The sequence below is a fragment of the Pogona vitticeps genome, chromosome 5 (assembly GCF_051106095.1).
Source record: "Pogona vitticeps strain Pit_001003342236 chromosome 5, PviZW2.1, whole genome shotgun sequence".
NCBI classification, from domain to species: domain Eukaryota; kingdom Metazoa; phylum Chordata; class Lepidosauria; order Squamata; family Agamidae; genus Pogona; species Pogona vitticeps.
In genome coordinates, this window is record NC_135787.1 from 115244580 (window position 1) to 115272360 (window position 27781).

Below are 27781 nucleotides of genomic sequence, written 5' to 3' on the forward strand. Positions count from 1 at the left end.
CTACTTTGGGCACATAATGAGAAGGCAAGTCATGCTGGAAAAGACAATAATGTTAGGAAAAGTCAAAGGCAGCAGGAAAAGAGGAATCTCAAATATGAGATGAATGGACTCTATAAGGAAGCCATAGCCTTGGGATTACAAGAACTGAGCAGGGCTGTTGAAGACAAACATCCCTCATTCATAGGGATACCATGAATTGGAGGTGAGTTGAAAGCATGTAACAAGTCTGTGCATTTTTGCACAATTACCTCTCTCTTTTTGATTAAACAAGGACTGGATGATGGCAAAGGAGGGATGGGTAAATAAAGGGTTTATGAAGAATAAAAAGAGGGGCAGGATGCCAAAAAGGTTGGGAACAGCTGGTCTCAAGGTTTACATAAAAACAAGGTTTTAAGGTTTGCTGTATTTTTAAAAAAACCCTTTATATTAATAAAAGGTTTAAAAAAAACAGTCGTGTGTACAGAGAAGTGTACTCACTCTGCACGCCAAATCAGAAGCTCATTCAGAAAAAAGATCGAGACACTTCCGGGATCAATATTTTTTCACTTTAAGAACAAGGCTTGCTTACAGTATATGATAAAACATTTAATCACTCTAGCAACGACCAGGGTTTTTATGTAACTCCAGAAGTTAATAAAGCTAGCGTCACTTTGAAACCTCATTTCCTGTGCCCTTATTGATCTTTACTGGGTCCCCGTCATGTGTACTCCTACATAAACATGTGGCCGAAAGTTTCTCTTGATGTGTCTAAAAAGAAATGGACCGTAATCCATGAAAACTCACACTGAAATCTGTGAACTCTTTAAGGTACCACAATATTTGTCTATTTTAGTTCTGCTCTAAAATAACAAAAGTAGCCCTTCTAAGATGCCTTGTGAAGTTTTTTTTTTTCTCGTAACAGATTTAAAAGGTCTTTGTAAAGCCCTGCAGCGTCCTGTCAAAGCCGATAGGGCCGCGCCCGCGCTCTGCAGATGCTCAGACGCACCATTAACAGGCCAAACACCAATGCACGACAGGGCGCGAGGAACCCCGGCGGCGTGGGACGAGCGACCTCCCCTGCTCATAAACATCTCCCTCGGCCTGATGCTGAGGAAGGTAGGGGAGGAAAGCGCGCCATATTCGGAGCGGCTCATACCATGCACCCCACTCCGCCATTGTGTTAATAGCTAAGCAATGGGGATCATTCGCCCCATCTTGAAGGCTGTGGGTACCAACCCACCACCACCTCCCTCCCCCCCCCAAGCCAAGTATGAACAACACAAGCCAAACCACCCCTCTTTAGAGAAGCTTCTTTGGAACCGCCTAAGCCTCACTTGAGCCATGAAAGGCTCCAACCCCCTCCCCCGCGTAAGTTTACACAGAAACTTTGCGTTCAGATGCACCGCCTTCCCTCGTGTTTATGTGGCAAGGCGCCCGGCCACTCTAGGGCCGAGCACCGATGAGTGACACGCGGCGCGTCAAATCGCCAACACGCTCCCGGGCCTCGTTCAGGGCGATGCCGGCGGCGGCCGCTCTCTGGGCTGAAGTGAAAGCAGCTGCCCAGGCAGGGAAGGGAGAGAGGGAGGGGGACCAACGTGGGCGCGCTCTTTCCTTGTTTCTGAAGGGAACCCGGCCGCGCCTCGGGAGGCGTTGCGTGGCCGTGGGATCGCCTCGAGGCGGCTTCTCTATAAATTCCCCGGGAGGGTCCCTCCTCACAGCTTCTTCGGGGTCGGGGGCGATGCTGGTGCAGCTGAGCGCCCGGTTTGATCCGCAGAGGGACGTGGTGCCCTGGCTTTCGGAGTCAGCCGCTGGAGGGGCGCTTGGAGACGACGCGAAGGCTGGTAAGGGTTCGGCTTCACGCTCTTTTTGACACGGTGGCCCTTCGAGGCTCTCGTTCTCGTTCTAGCCAGCCTGTGACTTTTGAGGGGGGAGTACTCTTTAAGTCTCCGCTAAGCTCTGCCCCGCGCTGGGAGCAAACACGGAACCGCACTTCAGCCTCCGGAGCGTCGAGGGAAATAAACAAGTGAAGTGGAGAGGCGACCCCAGTCCCCGTTGCAAGAAACTGGCTGGCAGTAGAAGTTGGGCGAAGTTAGCCAGGGGTATGGAAGTGGGCAAAGCACGGTCCTAGAAGTCAGTCCTGCTCTGTTCAGGGGGGGGGGGCAGTTAGAGCTGGGTTGGGCAGATCAGCCCAAGAAACAACCTCAGGACGGGGTGCCTTTCACCAAGTTGGGCCCTTGAGTCCTGTGCAGGTTTCATGGGATGTGAAGCGTTGCCACAATACTGTACCTGTATAGTAAAGTTATTTATTGATATAAACATTGGCTTATGGGTTTACGGGGAAGGCGCCCGGCGTCCATCCCACAGCCATGCAGTGTCTCCAAAATATTAAATTTCTTTATAAATAAAATGTTTTGAAACCTCAGTTAGTCCCGCAAGGCTGGTTTGGCTGTCCAGAAAAATCACTAGATTTCTCTTGTATATTAGTTATGGAAGTTCTCACCATCAGTGTTCTCTGGAAGAAAAAAAAAAACACCAGCGTGTAGTGTTCTATTTCGTTTCTGTTAATAGTTCTTATGCACCAAGGAATTTAATGCAGGCATTTCCTTGGAGAATAGAATAAACTGCTATGTAACAACTGGGTTGCTTGTCACTTGGAAAGTTTGATTGCGTTAATTTGCTTTGCCCAGGTGAAGTTAAACATAAAAATACTTAGTGTTTGTTTGAGCCTGCTCAAAGAGCTGCATGACTTGTGTGAATGCCAGAAATGGCAGGTTAATTGTGCCTATCTAATCATAGCATAGTATTAAGCAAACATCTTCAAAAGGTCTGAATACAAAAGGTACAGTATCTAAATTATTGGGTATGTTTTTTAAATATAAACTTCCTTCAAATGTGTCCTATATTAACCTTTAGGAATGATAATGTTAGTGATGCATTTGGAAGTTCAAGAATAGCAAATGAAACATGGGAAAGCAGGAAATCCTTGTGTAGATTCAATTTCCTACTAGCCTTCTATCATGCATGCCAGCTTTCATGATGTGTGTCGTAACTTGTCTCCTCACATTATTCTTTAGCTGAAAAGTGATAAGATTCAGGGTATCTCTAGCAACTGCAAATTGAATTTAGACAGATCATGGATTGTGATGACATTTTGTGACCATTATTAGACTAATAATGGTCACAAAATTATTAGTCTAATAATTCCCAGTGTTAGGGTCCCAGATATCCTTGGACTGCAGCTTCCAAAAGCCCAAATCACTGCTGGAGTTTTTGCAGCCTCTCATGCTGCTTTTGGCAAGTTTGGCTGGGAGGGACCTTTCTAGGTTGGGGTCACTGTCAATCTATCCAGCACTTACCACTTGTTACCTCCTGCCTCTAAATTCAAAGAGAACTCTGCCTTTTTGCTCAATGCTGTTTCTCTCTCATATGTCTGTTGAGGTCTGTTGCTCAAAATGGGCATATTTGTCAGTTTGCTGTTTGACCTGTTCAACTGTTAATAAATGAAAAAAATTATTCTTTTGCTTACTAATGTCTCACAGTGAGTTATTGAGACTGTAAGTGCCAGTTAATGAGAAAATGGGGTGGACTACTCTGGGGAACTTGAAGTTATTCTGCTCTGTGAATCTGTGAGAAGGGAGGCGAGGGAAAGGAGCCCCTCACTGGAGTGCCATCCCTTCCACCAACTACAGAGAGGGAGGTACAGACCTCGCCCACTCCACACCCGGTTACAAAAGAACAAAGGGGTACCGATACATGGGATTTAGAAGTCAAAATGTGCGGGTTAATGGTAGCCATTCAAACGGAAGAACATTTGGTGGGAACATGTAGAAAAAAGATGGTGGAGATTGAGGCGGGGACCGCAGAGATAAAAAGGGATGAGAAGGGATTGCCTCCAGGTTGGGAAGGGATCCGGGCACAAGACCCTTGGACCGGAGAGTGAGAAAGATTCCAGGTGCCCAGGGAAGAGGCAGACTATCGCTGGAGACGAGAGGTTCCCTCATGTCCGTCTTATTGGGTTGAAGCGGAGGCTCGTGAGTGGAGGAGGCGGCTAAGAGAGGACAAAGAGAAGGTAGAGAGGGAAAAACAGGAGAGACTGAGATGGAGAGTGGAGGGGGTATGGAGGAGGGATGTGCAATGAGACCCAGGACCCTATTCTTCAACACCTGAGATGTTGAGTGGGATGGAGCCGGTGAGGACGAGACCACTCCCTTACTGGAAGAAGAGGACAATGAGATATCACAAGATGACCCTCTCTGAGGCTGGCTAGGTCCCTGGAACCCAGAGGAAACCAACCCATTCATGAATGAAACAAAGAGACCCCTGTTGGACCCAATGGCGACAGAAGTGTTATGGGACAATTTTGTGGATAAAGAATTCATGTTGAATACTCCAATAAACCTTTCCCCTGTTGCAAAGTTACTTAAGTCTAAGGATGTTTTAGTGGAGACCCAAATTAAAAAAAACCAGAACCCTCACAGAATCCCTGCACATCTGCTGCAGAGCCAGAGGAGTTAAACCAGAAATTCAAAAATCTGCAACAGTCATTACACCCACTGATCAATTTTTAGGTAATCTTAGGCCAAGAACATCTGGGGACCAAAGTTTGGGAGCCTTCTCCTGGAAAAAGCAAGATTTGGTCTGTCATAAGAATGTAAGAAGAGACTTATAAATCAAACCAAAAGCCTATCTAGATCAGCATCCTATTCCCACAATCAGCAACCTGTTGCTTATAGGAAGGCCACAAGCAGAATGTGAATGCAGTATCACCCCATAAGGCACTCCTCACTTAATTACCTACCTGTTTCATGACTGCTCAGACTTATGAGCAGTTCTCCAGCATTCATGTGAGACTACATATTTTGTTCATAAATTTGTACAGTATTTTACTGTACTGTACAAATTTATAAACGAAATATGTGGTCTCACATGATTGCTGGAGAACAGGATGTGAAAAGGAATAATATAACTTCATCCAGAGGAAGTACCAAGATTCTAAGGAAGGCTATCGATCTTGAGATGAAAATGAAGATCATAAACAATTATGAAACTGCTAAACAAGTTAAAGAGATAGCACATGATTTGGAGCTGGCACATTCACCATGTTGATCTTGAAAGATAAAGATAGAGTTAAAGAGGCAGTAAAGGCACCAGTAGGATTTAAAGCTGTAATAACTAGGCACGAAAAGGTCTTATCCATGAAATGGAAAAATTACTGGCGATCTGGTTTGACAACCAGATACAAAAAATGCTGATGAGCCTTTTAATGATTCAAGCTAAGGCATTGAAGGCGCATGAAGGGGAAGAATCGATGGAAACATTTACGGCAAGCCATGTATAGTTTTGATGGTATTGTTGTCGGTTCAGCCTGCATAGCTGGAGTGTCAGCGGTGAGGCAGCAAGCGTAGACGTAGAAGCAGAAAAACAATTGTCAACTAATTTGATAAAATTATTGAGGAAACCAGTTACCTCCTAGAACAGATCTTCAGTGTGGATGAAACTGGGCTTTTTTGGGGAAAAAAGCTGAAAGGTCCTACATGCACAAAGAAGTTGAAACAATGCCTGGTTTCAAGGCTTTTAAGGACAGGGTCACATTGTTGTTGGGAGGAAATGTCGCTGGGGTCAAGTTAAAGCCTTTCCTCATCTATTGCTCTGAAAACCCACATGCATTGAATTAATAAGCACACCCTGCCCGTTTACTCTCATTCAAATAAAAAGACATGGATGATGCAAGCTTTCTTTCATCAACTGCTTCATACCCTCAATCAAGGATTACTGTCTAGAAAAGGGTATTCCCTTTAAAAGTATCATCCTGCTCAATAACACTCCAGGCCACCCCCAGCATCTTGATTATCTACATCTTCAAGGGCAGCCTCATATAGAGCATTGTAAAGGTAGTGTAACTGCCTAAAACATGACTGCTATCCTACAGCAAATGGACCAAGGGGCTATAGCTATGTTCAAGGCATACTATTTGCACACAACTTTTCTCAAAGCTGTAATAGCAAGAGAAAGTGATGAAATAACCCTTTGTGATTTTTGGAAACCATACAACATTTTACACTGTGTAAAGAACATTGAATCGGTTTGGAAAGAAGTGACAGAAAACTATGCAAGGCATATGGAAAAAATGCCTAAAGACTTTTAATGAATAATTTCAAAGTGTTTGACAAAGGTGAGCATATTGATGTCATACATAAAAAATGTGGATCTTGCTTATGTGCTCAGTTTAGATGTTGAAGTGGAAGATATTGAAGATTTAGTGGAATATGTCTAGGGAGAGCTAACTAACAAAAAATTATTAATAGAGTTGGAAGTGCAGCAGCACTTAGAAGAAGAGAAGTAGGAAAGAATGGAAGAAGTACCAAAAAAGTTCACTGTAAAAGGATTAGCTGGTATGTTCTAGAAAGTGAATGCAGCTCTATTGGAACTAGAGGGTATGGATCCAAATGTTGAACGGTTTATGAGAGTGGAATGGCAAATATATGAACTTTTACTGTGCTATCATAAAATTTATGAAGAACAAAAGAAACTTACAGAGCAGACCACAATAACAAGATTCTTTTTGAAAGCTACACCCAGGACACCTACCCCTAGAAGGACATCCATCTCGTCGTTTTAATCTCCCTTACCAGGGCTCGTCACATCCCCTGATGATAATTCCAGTGATGACATTGAGCAGTTCAAACCATTGCCACACTTTGAAGGATTCAATGACTAATTTTGTTGGCACTGTACATAATTTTTATAGTTTTTGCTGATTGTATTTTCATGTTCTGTAATATGTAAGAGATGCAAATGAAAACAAAGTTATCAAGTTGGAGTTTCCTTTACAGTATTCTTATTCCTATTCAGAATAAATAAAAACGATGACGCCTGATTTATATTATTGTGTTGTGTGTCTTTTATGCTTTTTATACTGATAGAATTACAGTGCTGTGTTCTTGTGTTGTGTTGTGTGATACTTGTAGCTATTGAAAAATATGGTGCCACAACACACAAAATATCCACTTTTAAGTTCCTCGCTTATCATCCAATTTGCTTAATGACCTAGTCGTAAGTAGAATGGAACTCAGTCATTATGTGAGGAATGCCTGTACTTGTACTTGCCAGCAAATGATATATACTGTCACATTGCTAAGAAAGAGTATATTTCCATTTGGACCAATCCCATAAAGGTTTTATCCTCAACACTTTCTCAAACTTTCTTCATCCTCAACCCTTTCTTCAAGAAGTCCAATTTTATAGCAGATTCTACAAAAATGTTTATATGCTGCATGAAGTAATATTTTAGTGGATCATTCTGCATTCCACAGCATTCATCTTCTTTTACAAAAAAATATATAGGAGTCTCCTTATTAATTTTTTTCTACACCATATTTAATTTAATTGGGTTTTATAGTATCTAACAAGACTTGGTCTATGTTTTAATGAAAGAACCAAAACGAGAAATAGGCTCTCTTGTGTATGTTCTTGCATGCACGCGTGTGTGCATGTGTGTGTGTTTGTTTAACTGCCCATCCAGTGAAAGTCCACTGCCCCAGACCATTTACAGCAAAGTTAAAAACCCAACCACCATCCCAACCAATAAATAGTTAAATTATACTTGAATATAACAAAAATAAAATAAAAGACAGCAACAATAAAGCTGTGTAGCGATAACAGAGGCAGATGATACAAATGAGGGTCAGCAGAAAACTACTGAAGGGAAAGGATATTACTAGAGGCTTCTTTTGCAAGCTTAACTAGAGGTGTCAAAGCTGAACATGTAAACCAATTCACCCCTCTGTGCTGAGGCAGCCACAAAGCTCTTGAGCAGGGTGCGGCCTTCACAGGTGACCGAGTCGTGGAGAAGGACCATTTCCTCCGCCCCGCCAGCCACCAGCTCGCCCAGCATCCTCCAAGCTTAACTAGGTTGTTGAAGGGCTGGAGGGAAGGGACCTGTTGAAACACAAATGGAAGTGAGTTCTGCAAAGATGGAGCCACTATGGAGAAGGCCTAGTTCCTAGTTAACACCTTCTGGGCCTCCTTTGTTGTAGGCAACCATAACAGCAAGGCCTATGAGGAACGGGTAACAGTTATTTGGGAGAGATACTATGACAGGTATGGAGATCCCAAACCACTTAAGGCTTTGTTTGTCAACACTAACACCTTGAATTTGGTACAGAAGCCAGTGCAGGTGGGACAGGATTGGAGAAGAGTGATAAAATTTAGATGCCTTCCAGACTAACCAGGATGCTGCTTTCTGGACCTGCTAAAGCTTCCATATCATCTTCAAGGGCAGCGTCATATAGAGCAGTGGTCCCCAACCTTGGGCTTCCAGGTGTTCTTGGACTTCAACTCCCAGAAATCCTGGCCATCACAGCAAGTGGTGAAGGCTTCTGGGAGTTGTGGTCCAAGAACATCTGGAGGCCCAAGGTTGGGGACCACTGATATAGAGCATTGCAGTACTGTAGCCAGTTTTTGAGATTACCAGTGCTTGCACTAGTATTGTCATAGACTTCTGTGGCATCCGCTCAGGTCATGAATATTCATGTGCTATCTGCATGGACCAATGAGAGTGCTGGAGTCACGAGATAATAAGAACCTGTGCAGGGGGAGGAGAGATTCAGATTAGAGATTGAAGATTGGTGATTAGATAGAGAGACAGGAGGACTGGTGGTTTTGGAGTTTGGGTGGAGGGAGAGAGGGTTGGCGGTTGAGAGTGGATGAAGTAACATGTTGTAACATGTTTTGTTAGGGGTTGAAGACATTGATTGTACCTTCATCACCTGTAATAATAAACAACTTGTATTTGGTTCTATTTAAAATGGCACATTGCTTGGCCCTCAATTATTAATAATGCATAATGTTGATGTAATAAACTGGTGGCAGCGACACAACACGTATCTTGTGCCCTTTGATTGGTGAAACAACCAAGGGACAGGTGGAAGCGTGACAACTTCCTATCCAGGTAGGGGTGTAGCTTGGCAAAAAATCACCAAAAGATACCTTTTTAGATGCTAATAACCTTTCTTTCACCTTTCGCCTTTTTTTCCTGTTAAAATGAATTGATTTTTCTTCATCCAATAGCATTGCAAGGACTTCTGTTGGCAGCCAATTTCTACATCCAAGGAAGGGAGCAAGAAGTTTGAATCTGTGAAAGGGCCTGGAAACCAATGAGGAGTGCTCTTTCAGCTTCAGTTCCTTGTGGGTGGAACGTGTGCTGAATTTCTGGATTGCTTTTGCTCTCTGCATGTCTGCACCTTGGATCCTTTCCTTGGTTTTTTTTGGAAGGATCTCTTCCCCCCCCCCATTTCTTTGTTTATTTTTGCTGCTGCCTGCTGGACATAAGAAGCCTCCACGTCAAGTAGCAGGGGAAATCTCCTCAAATACTGTACTAGTACTTTGGAGATATACTAATTTTTTGCCCTTCCTTGCTTGCTTTTCTTTGTTTTGGGGCAACCAGTTTTTTTTTTAATTTTGCTCTTTTCTTGTGTATTGGGGGGGCTATGGGTACTTTCTCTGCTTTTTAAAATTGTTATTTGGCTAGTTTGTTCAATTAAAGGTGTTTATTTTGCTGCATTTTTTGAGGACTCTTTTGTTTGCTTCTGTGGGGGTGGGGTGGGCCAGGGGGTGGACTTAGTGGCTGTGCTGGTATGTCACTGGATTCTGTTGCTGTTTGTTATGGCCAGTTGGGCACAGCTTGGGACATTCCTGTCTTATTCTTGATGTTGTGTTACTGTTGGTTGCTGGTGACTGGATGTCTCTCTGTGCCAAGCAACCAGTGCCTATCTGTCTGCCTCCTTGCCTTTTTTCTGTTGTGCTGTCCAGGTCCAGTGGTTCTTTTGTTCTGTTTGGGAAGCATGGAACTCATATTGTTGTTTTCAGTGTGATAATTTGAACTGGTACCTCCATAGATCTGATTATTATTTTTCTTATTCATGTAACATTTCCTGCTTTTGGAGTAGATTGGTTCTTCACTGCCTTGCCTTTTTTTTTTTTTAAGACTAGATTTTAAGGGTTCTTTAGGTCTTTTGAAGTGCCAGATAATACTAGTGGGGAACTATAAAATAAATGACATGAAAAAGCCTTTTGTTTGAGTAAAACAAAAGGAGCAGTAGGGGAAAATATGAAAATGGAAGAAAACAAAAGAGGTACCTCCACCTGAAGCAACCAAAAATAAAAGAAATGAGAAATGTTTTGCAGGGTACAGTCCTACTGTCTACTCTCATACCCAATTTGTAGTAGACCACTGGTTAGCAAATTTTTAGGCATCACAGCCTCCTTTTAATTTTTGACAAATCTTCCCACACTCCTCTTTTATAATCAATTATAAACAAAATTCTTTCCTTTCCTCCTGTCCCACAGATTGTCTGATTTACAAGTAATTTTTTTCATTGAATAGAAGTGGTGAGAGTTTTGGGATAGAAGGAGGAAGACTTTAATTAATTAACTCTGCTTCCAAACATTAGTGGCAGGCAGACATATTCAGTAATTAAATACCTTTGTGTCTTCTGACTCCCATGGTTTCCATGCAATGAAATAGATTACTTAAGAGTTGCACAGGCTGTGGGGGGAAAAGGAAGTTTCTGAAAATCAGCCCTGGTGGTACTATAGTCACCCTGCTGGGGTTAACGTATGCAATGCAATTTCAGCCGTAGTGACATATTGTTATTTATTTTACTTCCCTTCTATTTAAAAATCAGCTTGAAAACACAGAATGTTCCCACACCTAAAATTCTCTCCCCCCCCCCATAGTTTCATTTATCCAAGTCCATTTCCTTCTGTGGTTTTGATGTTGGACATTATTCCTTCAAACCTATGGTTCTGAAGCTTGCCAAAGAAATTCTTTCTACTTTCTGCTGTTATTTGATGCCTGATCTGATTTAACTAACAGCTTTTGGCAGTATTATCCTTGGAGGTGAAAAATAGCTAATAATAAAGTATTTATCTAGAAAATATCTTTAAAAAGCAGTGGCAGGCCATAAGGCATGTAGTTTTGAGGACTTTTATTTGCAGATTAAGTAGTATTGAAATGTATACTGTTATGCCAAACAATTTACCTTAAACAAAAGACTGAGACACGAAGGCTTTTCTATTGAAGTTCATTTTATTTACATGAGAACAAAACAAACAGGACACCACTGCAGTTGGTGGGAAGAAAAACCAATTTCACCTTAATTGTGGGTGATTAGGATTTCTTCAAAGAACAAAGGAATTGGTACAGTCTTATAGCTGTCCCCTCAGGGCGAGAGGGGTGGGCCTTTGAGGTCATTAAGTTAGTTAGCAACAATTCATTGGATTAGTGAAAACACATTTTAGACATGCGCAGAACAATTCACTTTCCCTAAATTGGGCCTTTGTCTCAACATTCCATGCTTATCTCAGAAAAGCGTGAGACCTTGAACAGAGAAGAAAAAGCAAGGAGAAAGGGGGGGTCGAGGAGCCTGTTTTTACAAGGCTGGCTAATCTCTTCTGAATACACACACACACCAAACAGCTTGTTTTTAAGAACAGTCTTTTATGAGGCAATTGCCTTAATTGAATAAGTCAAACTTTACTTCTATCAATTCCCCCGTTTTTCTTTTTATAATTTCTTTTGACTTATTCACAATTATGAAAACTTCCCCCCTTCCCCAGACCAACCTAAGGTGTCTTTCACTTGGACAATTTTCATAGGAGCCCCAGGTACAATCGAACTTTACAGGCACCTTCCTGAGGCTTGCAGGGCGTGGTAGATCAGGTGGCTAACTTCACACAGTTTCATACAGGAACAAACAGGTGAGTTTCTAAACTGCACTTGCTGCTATTCTCCATACCATGTTGTGCTGAACCCAGCCTATTCCACCACATTTAATTCTAGTCCAGCCTCCATTACTAATTACTGTAACACGGAATTCAATCCAAATTCTCTCGGGGTTTTCTCTAGGGTCATAACAAGTTTGAGTTCCAAGGGAGTCCTAACAAATTTTGTATTCTACCTTGTCAAATGCACAGGAGGCAATATTATCAACACAATTGAAGATGGACTTATAGGTTAAGGTCTGCTGTTCCCTGCTTCCCTGCCTTGTCGTTATTACACAGGGGCAGGTGGATCCTGTAGCTTGTAGCACAAGGCTCAAGAAGAGCCCTTACACTATCATTATTTTGCCATCAACCCGTGGTCTGCCAATAAACAATTGCCTGATATTTCTCCAAGACATTAGAGGGGTGGGCTTTACCTCCGCTTGTAGTGGGAATTCCATTCCTTGTCCTCTGAATCTAGACTGGGCACTGACCAGGGGCTTGCGTTCTTGCACTTCTAACACGTTTCGTGGTGCACCGAAGATGCGTAACGGAGCCATCCCTTGGGAATTGGTCTTTGCCTGCGCCGAGCTATCAGATTGAATTCTCCACGGACAGCTTGCAATTGGCGTTTTTACAGCCTACAAGCTTCAGTCCACAACCCTTCAGGATATCTCACCTTAAGCACATACCACCTCAAAGCCGGGTTTTCGTCAAATTTAGTTATTCTGGCACTCCAATGGTGAGGGCAAAAATGGCAATACAAATAACAGTAAGGCTCAAAAGGATCCAATCTTATCAGGGGGTCTTTAAGTTTCAGATATCACCTGATACTCCGAGTAAACTGCCGGGAGATGAAAGTATGAGAGTAGAAAGACCACTTTCTTCGGGGAATGACCTAGTCGGAGTCTGACTCTGATCCAGGGCTGATGTTGCTATCTCTGATTTTAATGAGGGGGCACTGCTTGCAATCTCGGTTATGCCAGAACTCTAGACTTGAAGCCAACTCAGTGCTAGTATACAAAGTTCCACGGCCCTTACCTCGTACCTCTTTGCGTACCATCAATTGGTTACCACAGGCCAACCCTTTGTATTCAGTGTCCCAATAGGAAGTGGTTTGTATTTGTACCTTCCACTCTTCCACCTCCCCTTTTGGTGTTCGACTAATTGAACAGGAAAACCAGGGACAAATTCTACCTGTTATATAGGGAGTTATAGACATTACTCTGACAGCAATTACCCAAATAGTGGTAACCTGGGTAGGACAATGAAATCCGACAATCCTCATTACCACCGAGAACCCCACAAATCTGTAAAAACTTCGTTAAAGATTTTCCTTTCCTCCTCTCAATCAATGGTCCCCTCGTCCTCCAACACTACTTGATCACCAATTGAATATCTTTTTAAGAAATAGAGTCCCCTAAGACTCCTGTCTATTCTCAAATGTACCTGCCAAGTTTGGATCAGATTATTAACTTTTCTTACTTCTATATACACACTAAAGAAAGGACAATATTTATGCGCTAACCGACTAATGGACATTACATATGTCATTTAAAAATAGTCTTTTAGTCCGTCCTTGGACACAGGCACAACTTTTCACCGTCCCTCAGGGTCGACTGCGCGCTTGGCTCTGGTATAGTGAGTCCAACCAGCTTCCTCAGTTTGGATGACAGTCTCTGTTGTCAACAGTATCTGGAACAGACCAAGCCATCTTGGGGCGAGCGGTTCACTCTCCCATGCCTTGATATAAGCCCAATCCCCGGGGTGGAAGGAATGCACTGCTACCTCCAATGGCGTCTGTTGCACTGAGATGCCTCGCTCCCTGTTATCGGAGAGAATAGAGAATAGGGCCAGCAAATACTTTCTTATAAAGGCATCCTTGAACAAATCTAAATTAAGGCTCACTCTCTGTGTATCTCTGTGCATTAACATCCCAAATTTCCATTCTACACAGGCTTCAAAGGGCGAGAGTCCTGTAATGCTATGCAGCTTATAAAGCTAGGGGCAAACCCTTCGGTCAGGGCAACTGCGCTTGTTGCATCAACTTATTAATTTGCTCTTTCAAAGTCTGGTTCATCCTTTCAGTTTTTACCCCTGTTGCTAACCATTGATTGGATTAACCCATATCTACAAATAATTTGTTCCAATAAGATTTTACAAACTGTCCCTGCCGTTGCCCGAGCCGTAGGGTATGCCTCTACCCAGCCAGTGAGCTGATCAGTTATTATCAAACACTGATTCCAAAGTCCTGACTTTGGCATATCAATAAAATCACATTGCAAATGTTCAAAGGGGTGGATGGCCAGAAGTCGTCCTCCCATTTCTGTTTTTCTCGGGTTATTCTTATTTACTCTCTGGCAAGGAATGCAGTGGGCTAAAATGGTGTTGGCGTGTGACCACACTTTTCTTCCCTGTATATTTTTGCAGAAAGGCTGAGACCAGAGCCTTAACTCCCCAGTGTCCTCCCTCGTACAATGCCTTGAGGACTTCCCTGACCACCCCCTCGGGCAGCCATTGTCTTCCATCTCTCAACTTTAGTGTGCCGTTCACCATTGTAGCTCCCTGCTCCTCTGCTAATTCAAGCTCCTTTTGTGAATACACCAAAGGGGCAGTGATCTCTTTACTGGTAGGAATAAGGGCTGCTGAGAGGGCGGGATTCAATTCTTTTCCTGCCACCTTTCTTGCCACTTCGTCAGCCAGCCGGTTTCCTACTACCTCCGGGGAGTTTCCCTTCTGGTGCCCTGGAATGTGGATAATAGCTACCTTGGACGGGAGGCTCAACGCTTCCAGGGTGTCCAGTATCAACTGATGGTGGGCCAGATTCTTTCCCTGGGATGTAAGTAGTCCTCTTTCACTCCAAATTTTTCCAAAAACGTGGACTACTCCACATGCATACTTAGAGTCTGTCCAGATATTTACAGATTTTCCTGTGCTTATGTCTAAAGCTCTTTTAGGGCATATAATTCTGCTGTCTAAGCTGACATGGACGGGGGAAGGGGTCCAGATTCAACTTCGAACCCCCCCCCCATCCTCTCTACCACTGCATATCCCGTTATTCTTTTCCCATTCACTACTCTAGAGGAACCGTCAGTGTACAAGTTCCATGTTCCCTCTATTGTCTCTTCCTGTAGGTCTTCCCTAAACTTTATCTGTAGACCAGTCAGGGCAATACAATCATGTTCATTACACAGTTCCTTCCTGACAGTTTCTGATAAACCCTCAGTATTAGATCGAGTTTTTCAAGGAGAATAGCCTCGATCTGTAGCAGCCTACTGACCATCATCCACCGCCAAGGATAGTCCTATGCTGGTGTGAAGAATGCAGGACAATCGCTTCCTTTGTTCCTATGTTGCATTTACTCCTGTTCTCAAATTCTTCACCTTATAACTGAAATATATTTTCTCCTAACGATTTCCGGATTTAGGCTCGATGTAGTTGTTTGTTATAGGAATTAAACCATAACCCATAGTCTGCAAGGCATTCATGCCAATGATTAGATCCTCTGTGGCCTCTAGATAATTCACTCTCAATAAAAATACTACACATTTTAATCTCTTAAAACTGGTAGTGACCCCTGAATGCAAAAGTGACTTCTAAGGAGAAAGTGCCTATGTAAAACAGGCAAACCATTCCTGGTGTGAAATCAACCCCCCTTGTCTCTCCAACTCCCACTTTGTGCATCTGGAGAAGCAAGGAGGGGGATCTGAACATTCCCAGCAATTCTGCTTGCTATCTCTTATCTACTAACCTATTTCTTTCTCCTGTCAAATTCTCTTTCTTTGCATTTCTCTATCACTGCCAACATCTTCACACCTCCAAAGCCTCCTTTTCAATTCAGGCTTTTTAAACACGTACTTCTGCCAATCAATCCACATACTGCATCTGTCATTTTCCTGCATGTTTTTCTGTGGGATTCCATAGTCAACAATTCCCCTAGTGTCTTTTGTGTGTGTGTGTGATTTTCCCCATTTTCTAACTACAAATTTTACAGATCCAGAAGTGTAGCTTTCCAATAGGCTTTTACAGCCCCTTTAGATGGAAAAGAATTACCCTGCTAATCACTAAAGTCTGCATGTGTTTATACAGTCCTAACGCTGGCCGGGATCTCCCTCCCTCAACACCAGGCGATTTTTTTTTTCCCTACTCTGTGCCTACTCTTAACCCTTTATACCCCAGTAAGTTTAACAAGCCAAAAGAGCTTTTTCTCATTCCCTGTTTTCCATTCGCTCCTATTTCTCTTAGGACTCTTCCTGAGGATTCCATTTCATATACACTTTTGGATAACATTCTCTGTGTTTTTCATGAACTTTGAGAAAGTTACGTTCCTTCTTCTCTTTTTAATCCCTTTTCCTTTCAGCTAACTGTAGTGCTCAGCTTAGAGCAAACAGTTCTGCTGTCCGAGCTGGCATGCACTATTAGTTTTGTTAAGGACTCCTTTCCTGAATCTCCTTCCTCCTCTAGCTGCATCGCTTGTTGATACACACTTATTTTTATCTGATCTTGCAACAACTTTCCTTGCCTTCTTTACAACATACTCTCTCTCTCTTTCTTTGCCTAGCTTCACCTAAGCATTTCCTGAGCCACCTTAAAAGTGAACACAGTCAGGGCCCCTTGCCCCTCCTTTCTCTCCCCCCCCCCGCTTCTTCATTCCCTTCTCTTCTGAGCGGGTAGGGCAGAGAAAAACTCCTCCTGTTTTCTCTTCTTGCTACCACTTTTTCCTGAATCTTCTGGGTCCAGCCCAGTGTTCCTTCGCATATTGCGTTTTAGCCTTTCCAGATATTCAACTGATATTCTTTTCCTTAGGGTTGACCAAAAAGCCAATTTCATGCTAACAGTCTTAGGAACTGTTGCCTCCAACCCTTTCAACAAGAACTCTTTCATTTCTGCACTTCGCCCTCTGATATTTTCATCCTGAAAATCCCAATCTCCAGGGGTTACTTCTGGAAGGGATTCCCCGGCCGCCTGTTCTGTTCGAGCGGCAATTGCCAGAGTCTCCTATGTGACTCCGGCCAGCTGCTTACAAATGTGCAGCAGCTCTGTGGGCTTGTAAATCATAATCCCTAAAGCATCTCTGAGACTTCTCTGAGTGGATACTGGGCACTAACTCCCTGCTCTTTCATCTGCCGTGCCTGAGAACGGGTCACCGGTCCCTCGGACAGCGTCCCGTCGTTATTTTCGCCATCCCCCTCCTTTTCTTTTACTGAGGTGGAGCAGTCCAATTTACAAACTCCAATTTTGTCATTTCCTCACCTTGTAACTTAGAACCTATCAAGTCTCTACTTACTGCCAGTTTTATTTCTTCTCCAAATTTGATTAGGCACCATATCCAAAAATCTACATAAGGGACACGGGGCGGATGGGCCAAATTTTGGCCCTTTAGAACGAATATCAAATTGTGTCTAAACTCCAGAGCACATGGACCATTCCCTTCTCTGTCTGAAACTCCTGTACCTTTTTACAGACTCCCAATGCAGCAACAGCTTGCCCACCGCACTGTTGCCAGGAATTCCTAACTCATTACCACCCCCACAAGGGCCTGGAGTCGGGGCGTCCCCCTCGGAATTCCTACCTCGGTCCCCTCTGGACCTTCTGGACCCCCGCGGGCCCTTTTTGGAAGTCTGTATTCCCATCCCACGGGAGACAAAGACACAAGGATAGGGAGGTTGCGTAGAGAGTAAGGGGTCTCTCTGACGCAGACACAAGGAGGGTACAGACAACAGTCGCACACCTTGGCCCAGGGTCCCGGACTACTTCAACGGCCACCTCTGGGAACCGCAAGGTCACTCACTCTTCATTCACACAACAACAACCAACCCTTTCAGAGTTTCCCACTACGACTTACCAGGTCCGTTGGTGTGCTGGCTCGTTGATTCGTTGGCCGGCCGGCTTAAAAAAAAAAACTCTCGCGTTCGTGCCTCTTTCCGAGTTCTTGATGCCAAGCAGCCAAAGCGTCGGCAAGGAAGCGGCTGCCTTAAAAGAAGGCAGAGGCGCCTTCCGATTCACTTCACCGCCGCCTGTTCTGCCTGACCTCAACTGGATAAAAATCCAGCCCCAATCGGGGCGTTTGGAAATCCCGGACGAGCCCCCAAATTGTTATGCCAAACAATTTACCTTAAACAAAAGACTGAGACACGAAGGCTTTTCTATTGAAGTTCATTTTATTTACATGAGAACAAAACAAACAGGACACCACTGCAGTTGGTGGGAAGAAAAACCAATTTCACCTTAATTGTGGGTGATTAGGATTTCTTCAAAGAACAAAGGAATTGGTACAGTCTTATAGCTGTCCCCTCAGGGCGAGAGGGGTGGGCCTTTGAGGTCATTAAGTTAGTTAGCAAAAATTCATTGGATTAGTGAAAACACATTTTAGACATGCGCAGAACAATTCACTTTCCCTAAATTGGGCCTTTGTCTCAACATTCCATGCTTATCTCAGAAAAGCGTGAGACCTTGAACAGAGAAGAAAAAGCAAGGAGAAAGGGGGGGTCGAGGAGCCTGTTTTTACAAGGCTGGCTAATCTCTTCTGAATACACACACACACCAAACAGCTTGTTTTTAAGAACAGTCTTTTATGAGGCAATTGCCTTAATTGAATAAGTCAAACTTTACTTCTATCAATACCTTGCAGAAGATACGTAAAGTTACAGTCCCAAAAATGATTAATTAGATGAGAATTCCTTTGAATCTATGGAACTTACCACCAAGTGTGGGGGCTTATAACTAGAACATATACATCATCCAACACCACTCCCATTGTGGGCCTAGCTAGCTAATCTGAGTAATATATAACAATTCAAATGTTATGTTATAGCTGATAGTGGGGGAGCAACTAATGGTGGTGGTGATACTGAGCGTCCATACAAGCGAGGGAAGGGGCTCCTGGCAGCTGATGGCAGCGACATAGTTTTTTTAAAAAGTCGAGAGAAGGAAAAGTGCAGAGTTCTGGTGCAGAGCTTCTGCCAGCCCAGCGAAAGAAAATGAAGTGAATACATGCCTCGGTGTACCAGCCATGGTCCTCGCCAGCTAAACGCTATAATAAATATGTATGTTTTAACCTGTTGTCAAAATGATGCCAGTCTTGTCACCAATTGAGGATCCAAAGGAAGAGTAGTCCACAGTCAGTTTGCTGCAGCTGAGAAAGCCCTTTCCCATCTCTCCACTCTTCTCAGCATTAAGGCATGGCATTGACAGTATTATTTTCACTCCCTTTCCTAATAACCCCAAACTTTACTTCACCTTTTCTACATCAGTCACACGTTGGGTTGACATTTTCATTGAACAACTGCAACACCTCTTTGCCAGTCAGTCACCCTCAATGTGGACCCAATGAATGTATATGAGAAAATAGGGTTGTTGTTTTTCTCAGTGTGATCCTGTTATAAGTGCTTATATTAAATGCCGAATGAAAAGATTTCTCCACCATGTTGGTTTCAGGGCCCTTTATAGTCCCCCCCCTTTTTTGGACAGTCATAAATAGCTTGGTATCATCAGCAAATCTAGCTATCAAGTAAATGACAAACTGCTTACCCCTCTCAAGTCAGAACGAATTTATAGTGACACCAAGAGAGATTTCAAGGTACGTATGTGAGATATTTCTGGAATGGTTTACCATTTCCATACACCCAATGACTCTCCATGGCTGAGCAGAGATTCTAACCCAGACCTCCTGAGTCCAGGTCTGTTACTCTATCCATGACACTGAAATGGTTATCCCTAACCTCACATAAATTATGGACCCAATACAAATTCTTGTGGAATCCCATTGTTTTCATTTCTCAGTTTGAAAAACTGTGTATTTATTCCCTTTCTCTGCTATCTGTTCTTTAGCCTGTTACTGATAAACGGACCTTCCTTCTAACCCTACAGCTGCTGCAAAAACCTTTTAAAAATCTCAGTAAACAATCATTATCAGATGCACTTTTATCCACATGGTTGCTGAACTCTCAGATAACTCTAAAAGGTTGGTGAGACAGGACATATCTTTTTAGGAGTCTTGTTGAGTCTTGTTCAGCAAGGCGCGCCCTATTGTGTGCTTGATAATATCTTTAACGCTCATGCACGAGGATGGGAGATGTTATTCTTCCAGAGTCACATTTTACCACAGATTCCAGACAGAACTAGACTTATAATATAGGCATTGTAGAACACCTGAAGAGTTGTATGCAGTATCCCTGATTTTTCCATGCATTGTTTTCTAATAGACACCAAGCTGGGACAGTAATTATTTTAACAAATTTTTAAATTTTGCAATTGTGGTACTTTTTGGGGGGGTCTCAAACAATGGAATGTATTTGGCTAGAAAGTCCCTTGTGCCATTTTCCAGAGAACACTTGTGTTGAGAAGCACAACTAAAATACTTTATTCGTCAGTATTCTGGCCTCATTCAAAGGGTCATTAGAATTCTCAATGGCAGGCTGGATTTGATTTAAATCAGATCGACTCAAGTTAAATCATGATTTTTAAATGTAAAGACTCATTATTGCTGGTAGTTATAATCTTTAATATTTGAAGATTTCACATTTAGATGAAGATTTCACATTTAGAATAGTAACCTGTCAGATTAATAAAACAGCTGTATCAGAACAGATTTTAGTTGAATAGGTTAATCACACATATTTGGAGAACTACTTAAATTGTTTTATTTAACTAATACAATAACATTATATATCATACATATGCTTATATTTTAACATGAATGTGTTAATTGTACGTTGATTTGCAGAACGACAGTGAGATTAAAATATTTTCCTGATTTTTTTTCATTTTGTGCCATTTTTACTGTGAAAAAGTGCATGTTATCTCAGCTTGGATAACTTGGATTAATTTAATTAGTTTACTGAAAATGTAAATGTTGCATGAATATACATCCTCATGCTACATAACTAAGGTCTGTTTCATGTGGAATAACCTTTGAATGTATCATAAATATAAAACTATCTTTAGATAGATTTTCTTCCAAAAGCATTTCATTAAAATAAATGTGTGTGTGTGTGTGTGTGTGTGTGTGTGTGTGTGTGTGTGTGTGTGTGTGTGTGTGTGTGTGTGTGTGTGTGTGTGTGTGTGTGTGTGTGTGTGTACACATATATATATATAAATCACCAATTTTAATCCACCCTGCTCAGTGGGTATTCAAAATATAATATGTGTACATTACATTATAACCACAACTCTAATCCAAGCCCTGCAAAACTTGAATACATCAGTATTCTTATTGATTAAAAAACCCCTCATAAGTCAGGCAATGCAAGTTTGTTACTGTATTTATTTTGTTTATTTATTTATTCAGTTTGTATCCATTAGTGTCACAACATAATTCCACGTCCTGAAGGGTGAGGGTTAATATTTTCACCAGTTTAGCAAGAACAGACATAAAGTTAACCAGTTTATAACATCCAGGCTCCCTTTTAAAATTGCTGTTATGGTAGCCAATTTTAGTTAGTTGGCATGGAGGTGGAGTTTAAGATTATTATGCATATTTTTGTTAGAAAGTTGACATTTGTACTTCTTAATGAAATCTTGTATGGATACCATCTGGGTTGGATTGTTTTGAATTTGTCAATAGAGTGTAAAAGATCACCACTAGGGATGTGCCATTTGTTTCTTGAACCCCAATTCCCAGAATTCTTCAAGAATTCCCAGGGCAGAATTCTGGGAGTTTCAGCCCACAGATTCACACCTACAAACACCTGTGCCCACCCAGACCAAGGCCTAGCTCCAAGGCCTAGTCCAGCCCTGTTATCAATCTACAAAAAAGGAAGCTGTCATCATGCTTTCTGGGAGTGGTAGTTCTTTGGGAGGCACTGTCTGTAGAACCTAAAGAACAGTGAGAGTATCGCTTCCAGGAAGTACTGCAGCAGGGCATTTTTTTTAACTATATGGTGATGCTGCTCCAATTGACATGTATGGTCTGTTGACAATCTGGCAATTAGTGACTCTTGTTAATAATGAACTTTTTGTACGTCTTCCAAGTGTTGGAGGTATGTGGGGAGCTCCCTGTCTCAAACATTCATGTTTCCATAGTGGAGTACAGCGTGTCAGACATTTTTCCTCTGTTTCATTTAACATAATAATCAGGTTCCATATAAGAAAAAGTTGTTCCAGTGAAGAACAGGAAGATAGGATTATTGACTCCTAGGTTTCATAAGATAAAGTCATGTGATTTAAAAATTCCCAGTTATGGATAAAATGTAATCTTGTGTTTTGCTGTCCTAGAAATTAACAATAGCCATTTGATGTTGTGGTTTATCATATTGGAAGAGTGGAATAAAAAATAAATTTCCTATTCATATTGAGGGAGGCATGCTTCTCATAAAGGCATTGAAGAACAGTTCAGGATACCTTCTGATCCCTTTATTTGTTATTTTCATAATGATTTTTTTTTGGGTAGATTCTTTTCAGACAGACTAGCATTAAAATTGATTTGAGGTCGTTTACTGTACATTAATGTTTGTTATTTCAGATGCTTCAGGAAATGACTTGGAAACACTGCAGACAATAAACGTGGAAAGAAATGGAAACATTGTTTATACTTGGAAGGTAAATCTTATTTTTCTTTCACTTGAGAAGCTAGCTGTGTGAACCTGTGTTTGTTCTGCTGAAAAGTAACTCTCACTGCATGGAATCTTGCTCTCCAGAAAGTAAGAGCAGCAACCATGTGCGGTAGATTCACAGTATTTGTAGAACTGGAAGGAATCCAAGAATCATCTAGTCAAATTTACCAGTACAGGAAACCAGCATACTAGGTGTTCAAGCAGCATAATAGTTGATAACAAATAATAATCACTTAATCTAATTTTTAAATTTGGACTAAAAATAAGAGGTTTAATTAGGGTCTCAATTCAGTTGCTTTTTCTATCTAAAGTAGACCCATTGACTGAAATCCAGTAGTAAGCTGTAGACCCATTAAATCAGTACCTTTCAGCAGCTGATTTAGTGTAGTTGGGACTAGCAATTAGATTTAGGTCTTATGAGACCAGCTTAAAAAGCACATACAACCACTGTTCAAGACTTGGGATAAAAACATCTCTTTACAAAAAAACCTAGGGGGGCACAGCATAGTCAACAGGGCTTTTACCAGATTTCATAGAATTAACTCATAATGTATTGTAAAGCAACCTAAAAACCATAAAGAACACAGATGAAGATGATGCAATGTAAATGAAGGCCTTTAAGGTAAGAGTGGCTTGTCTCTGAAGTCTTGAAAGGTCTGATGGTCAAACTGAATATTACAGATAACCTGTCATTTGAGCTAAAATTATTTTAGTGTCCTAGAGATTCAGACAGACTTATGTGTCTGAGAAGTCAGACTTGCAAGCAAAGGATCTGCTTACAGTATGTACCTAAAGTAAGCTAAGTAGCAATTAGAATGAGTTAAACCTCCTGCTACTACTATCACAATTGGGACTTAAGGAATTCCTTCTTCTAATGATGGCTTGTAATGTATATTGTGGCCTTAAGAGTGCTGTAAGAATGAGCTGGACTACCTTCTGTTGAACTGGAGATGAGGATTTTTTTTTTAAAAAAAGAGAGGGGCAAATAAGGCAGTTTCAGGCTTAAATGGAGAATGGTTCAATATGAGTTTATTTTGATGGTTTCCAAATTTCCCAACATACATGGGTTGTATTTTGCCGATGCTTGTTCTGGGGTGGAGTGGACAGAAACCGAAAAGCAGTGATGAATTATTTAATGCAAAGTGTTCTAATACTAATTAGAAAACAGAGCAAATGAGGAGTGGGCCAGCTGCTGCTCCTTTTTACCGTGAAAAGTAAAAGAACTGGTGCATTCAGTGAAGAGAAGGAAATGGTTGAAAAGACACATGACAGAAATGAAGCTGGGAGTTGTTTTTTTCCTTTGCTTTCTTTAGGCATGGCTATAGGAGCCTTATGCCTAGAAATCAAATAGGTGAAGCTTTTCCTGTCTCGTTTATTTAAAGAGCAAGTAAAATGTTGGCAAGCATGGATGGTGGAAGACTTTTAAAATTATGTATCAACTTTCAATGCAGGGGAATCGAGGACATACCCATATTGGATTATATGATCCCAGTAGTCAAAAAAACCAGGTAAGACAATTTATAGCATAATTTATAGTATTGATTAGAAAATGATTTCCAAGTTTGGTCTTGGAAGCATTTTTACAAGGTAAACTTTCAAGCATTTTTACAAGATAAATTTTCTCTAAATCACCTTTTCACCAAGCTGTAGTATCCAAAGTAAATTGCAGACTTTACAGCAGTTCTCACAAAACCGACAAGCATGGGAACTTTTCTAAAATTTGTCCTTTATAAATCTGTATGTGTATTTTAAAAATTACCAACAAGACTGATAAAATCGGATTTCTGGTCTCTTCTCTCGAATAGAAAGGCCTTGGCTCGTGTCATCACATGAAAGGGGCATACCAGCTTTTTTCACAGAGTGGCCTAGAGTTTGAATTGCGCATTGCCTTTGTGGGGAAACTCTCCTCCTCCTCTTCCCAGCATCCACAGAATGAGCCTCTGGGGGGTTGGCTTGCCCGAACAACCTTCTTTGAGTGACTGAGTGCCATGTGGGAGGAGTCGTTTTGTTTTGGTTTTGTAGCATTAATTGAATGTAGTTGTGTGTTTTTTTTACATAGACTAATATAAATAGATCAAAAGCTAAAGGCAGAACAGCTCATAACTGGAAACAACAGGAAAAAAAAACAGAAATGAACTTTTAGTGCCACAAATATCAATCACAAAATACTACCGCAACACATCTAATTTCAAGGAGGATTTTGGTGAAGAAGTCATAATAACATACAGTAGCACATTAGGTTAAAACATCATGCCATATGTTCCTCTGAGTATCAGGTGAGATTCATTGATTTGATTCTTTAATTTGATTCACTGTGATTAACACACTCAATGAGCGGAAACCATGTCCATATAAAATCATCATGTTTCAGCAACGTCATTATAATTCTTACTTGATAATGATAATTCATCTCATTAAGGCTATAGTCCGCACTCTTTCCCCCCCAATTAGATATCCTGTTATTATGCAGAAAAACAATCGATTCCCAGTCAGAACAGGATCAGTTGAAATGGGGGGGGGGGGGTTTGGTTAGGTACAATTGACATTAATAAATTCAGAAAACAAGAGTGAAGGAATCCCTTTATCAGACAATTAAAACGTGAGCTTTTGAGTTAAGCAGAAAGTGGTACCTTGTTGTTTAGTCGTTAAGTTGTGTCCGACTCTTCATGACCCCATGGACCAGAGCACACCAGGCCCTCCTGTCTTCCACTGCCTCCCAGAGTTTGGTCAAATTTATGTTGGTAGCTTCGATGCCACTGTCCAGCCATCTTGACCTCTGTTGTGCCCTTCTCCTCTTGCCTTCACTCTTTCCCAACATCAGAGTCTTTTCCAGGGAGATTTCTCTTCTCATGAGATGGCCAAATTATTGGAGCTTCAGCTTCAGGATCTGTCCTTCCAGTGCGCACTCAGGCTTGATTTCCTTTAGAATGGATAGGTTTGCTCTCCTTGCAGTCCAGGGGACTCTCAAGAGTCTCCTCCAGCACCACAATTCAAAAGCATCGATTCTTCGGCAGTCAGCCTTCTTTACTGTCCAGCTCTCACTTCCATACATCACTACTGGAAAAATCATAGCTTTGACTATGTGGACCTTTGTTTATTTGGTACCTTGTTTTTAACATTTTAGTTGTTCAACAAAGCTATTACTTATCCCTGTTTTTGGAATATGTCCAAGGATCACACAGCCCCCCCCCCCAGTAAATGGTGTCATTTATAAATTATAACTCTGGAAATCTCCAGAATAAATAATCTGAATAAAATGTAATTAGTAGATTAATGTAAAAAATCAGCTAGCTCTCTTCTCTGAACTACAGTAGAACAAATATAATTGGTTCCATGGGTGTATTTTTCAAGAAACCTAGTACGGAAGGGTTGGCGATTGTTTTCCTTACTTTTTGACTAATTGTATGGTGTACCTTAGTAGAAGAGCATGGAGGAGGAGCTGTAAGTGTTTTTCCTGGTTTATAAAATGTCCACAGTATTGTTGTTTCTCCTCACATAATATTTAGTCTAACTGTGCTTTAGCCAAAGGTGTGTCTTCTTTTCCCCCCCAATAGTGCATTTATACTTTTGAAAAAGATTTACATGTGGTCAGTTGCTCAGTCAACAATGAAAATACACTTTTGGGTAAGCGCCTTCCATTTTTCTATAAATATTTTCTTGCATAATTGTGAAGACCAAATCTTGATAAGTTGTATTACATTCTAAATTCTCAAGTTCTAAATTTCATTATTCTTGGTATAATTGTCATTGTCCTGTCTTGTCTAACTCAAGGATGGGCAACAGTTTTTGTACTGAGAGTGGTTTGCTTCAGGGCAAGCTGTCAGGGGCTGAATGCTGTCAATTGACAGGACTGAAACCTGTGATGCATGGGGACAAACTCAACTGTATTTTCTCCACCCCCTTTTGGATACTCTTAAACATGAACTGGTGCTTTTATGTTCTTCCATACATTTAGTAGGTAAATAAGAGTTCTAGGGTTTCTTTTCTAATACTTACAGCTTCAATATGAATTTTTTAATTAGCTATCAGCTTTCTTCAGTCAACAAAAGAAGAAAGAGTAAATCTACTATTGCAACCAGGTACTTAAAACATTTGCATAATTTTATATGAATGTATGACAAATGTTGCAAACTGCTGACTGATGTCTTAATTGTGCTTCTGTCCCAGTGTCTAAGTGTCTGACCCTACTAATCGAAATTCATCCAGTTAATAATGTGAAAGTTTTAAAGGCTGTGGATAGCTGCATCAAAGTGCAAGTAAGTGATTCCATTGATATTTTAATTTAGAAGAGTAATTGGGTATATAGGGTAATGTCTCTAAAGATATGGGATGCCTGTGCCAAATTGCAGTAAAACCTTTTTTCTGCCCTATTAAAAAGTTATACTTTAAATCACCTACCTACATCATTAGGTAGCTATGTAGTTTCACCAATGAAATTTTAGTTCCTTTGTTATCTTTGAACAATTTCTTTTTACAGTTTCTATATCCAGTTGCAGAAACAAATACTTTTCCAGATAGCTGTCTTTTACTCATTTCAGAAGATAAATGTAAGCATTTAAAAAATTATATGCATTTTTAATTGAAAGTTCTCAGAATGTTCTCTGGTGCCTACCTATTTAACTATAGGAAATATAATCTAACAAACTGTATAAAGATCTGTCTATGCTTTCATCTCTTTTCTTTATTCTCCTGTTGGAAGAATATGTGTTGGAAGCCGCCTAGAGTGGTCATTGACTAGATGGGAGGGATATATATAGACAAACAAACAAACAAGAAAAGATGTGAAGCATCAGAATTTATGGGAGGTGTTCTTGGTTGTATATTTATATATTATCATATGAGGAAAGCCCTTACAGTCACCTTCCAACTCCATTATTTTGTGGCTCTCTGATAATTTCTGGTGCAATTGTGTGGTTCTTCAGATTGCCCTGTGATTGGAAGAATTTGTTGTCTTATTTTATACTCTTACTAGAGTGTCGTGTGGAGCTTGAGAAAGCACTGAATTTCATGCATGAAATATAGCATTCATGCTGGCATAGTTAAGAATACTTATTATTATTATAATTGTGTAATTGGTCAAACATCCCCTACATGATCAACTGCAAGGCACCAGTGGTTGCAACCATGAATTGTGCATATATAGTTCTACAACAAGATTTTGACCAATGTTTGGAAATAAACCTTGATTTAATGAAATTTTATGGAATCTCTTCTATCTAGGGTTTTATGATAGATTCATGGCATGATGAGCCTGACATACACCTTCCTAGAATTCTGGCTTATCATGAAGAAGTGCATCTGTTCTTGCCTTGCTTCCCCTTTCTCCTAAAGAAACTAGAAATACTGTAGATTGTTCAGTGTGTCATTCATATTGGCTAGCATTCCTGATTTGTTGCTTCTCAGCAAGCCAGGAATCGTAATTCTAGAACAAACAGTAGCTCAGCGAAGTGACAAGACAGGATTTTGGTTCAAGTTACATCCTAGGC

General features: G+C 41.2%; 1 protein-coding gene across 5 annotated transcripts in view; it reads left to right on the top strand.

Annotated features, from left to right (window-relative positions):
* Positions 1 to 1415: 1415 nt before the first annotated feature.
* The window catches only part of GSAP (gamma-secretase activating protein), a 76164-nt gene continuing 49798 nt past the window's right edge, over positions 1416 to 27781 (top strand). For all 5 annotated transcript variants that reach the window (XR_012087465.2, XR_013545666.1, XM_073000704.2 and 2 more), the window contains exons 1-7: positions 1416 to 1820; positions 22205 to 22281; positions 23747 to 23803; positions 25850 to 25919; positions 26318 to 26374; positions 26463 to 26551; positions 26773 to 26842. Coding sequence is in view for 3 of the 5 variants with exons in the window: in XM_073000704.2 (XP_072856805.2) it covers positions 1439 to 1820; positions 22205 to 22281; positions 23747 to 23803; positions 25850 to 25919; positions 26318 to 26374; positions 26463 to 26551; positions 26773 to 26842 (802 nt within the window). In the remaining 2 variants the exon portion in view is untranslated. The remainder of the gene's footprint in view (positions 1821 to 22204; positions 22282 to 23746; positions 23804 to 25849; positions 25920 to 26317; positions 26375 to 26462; positions 26552 to 26772; positions 26843 to 27781) is intronic.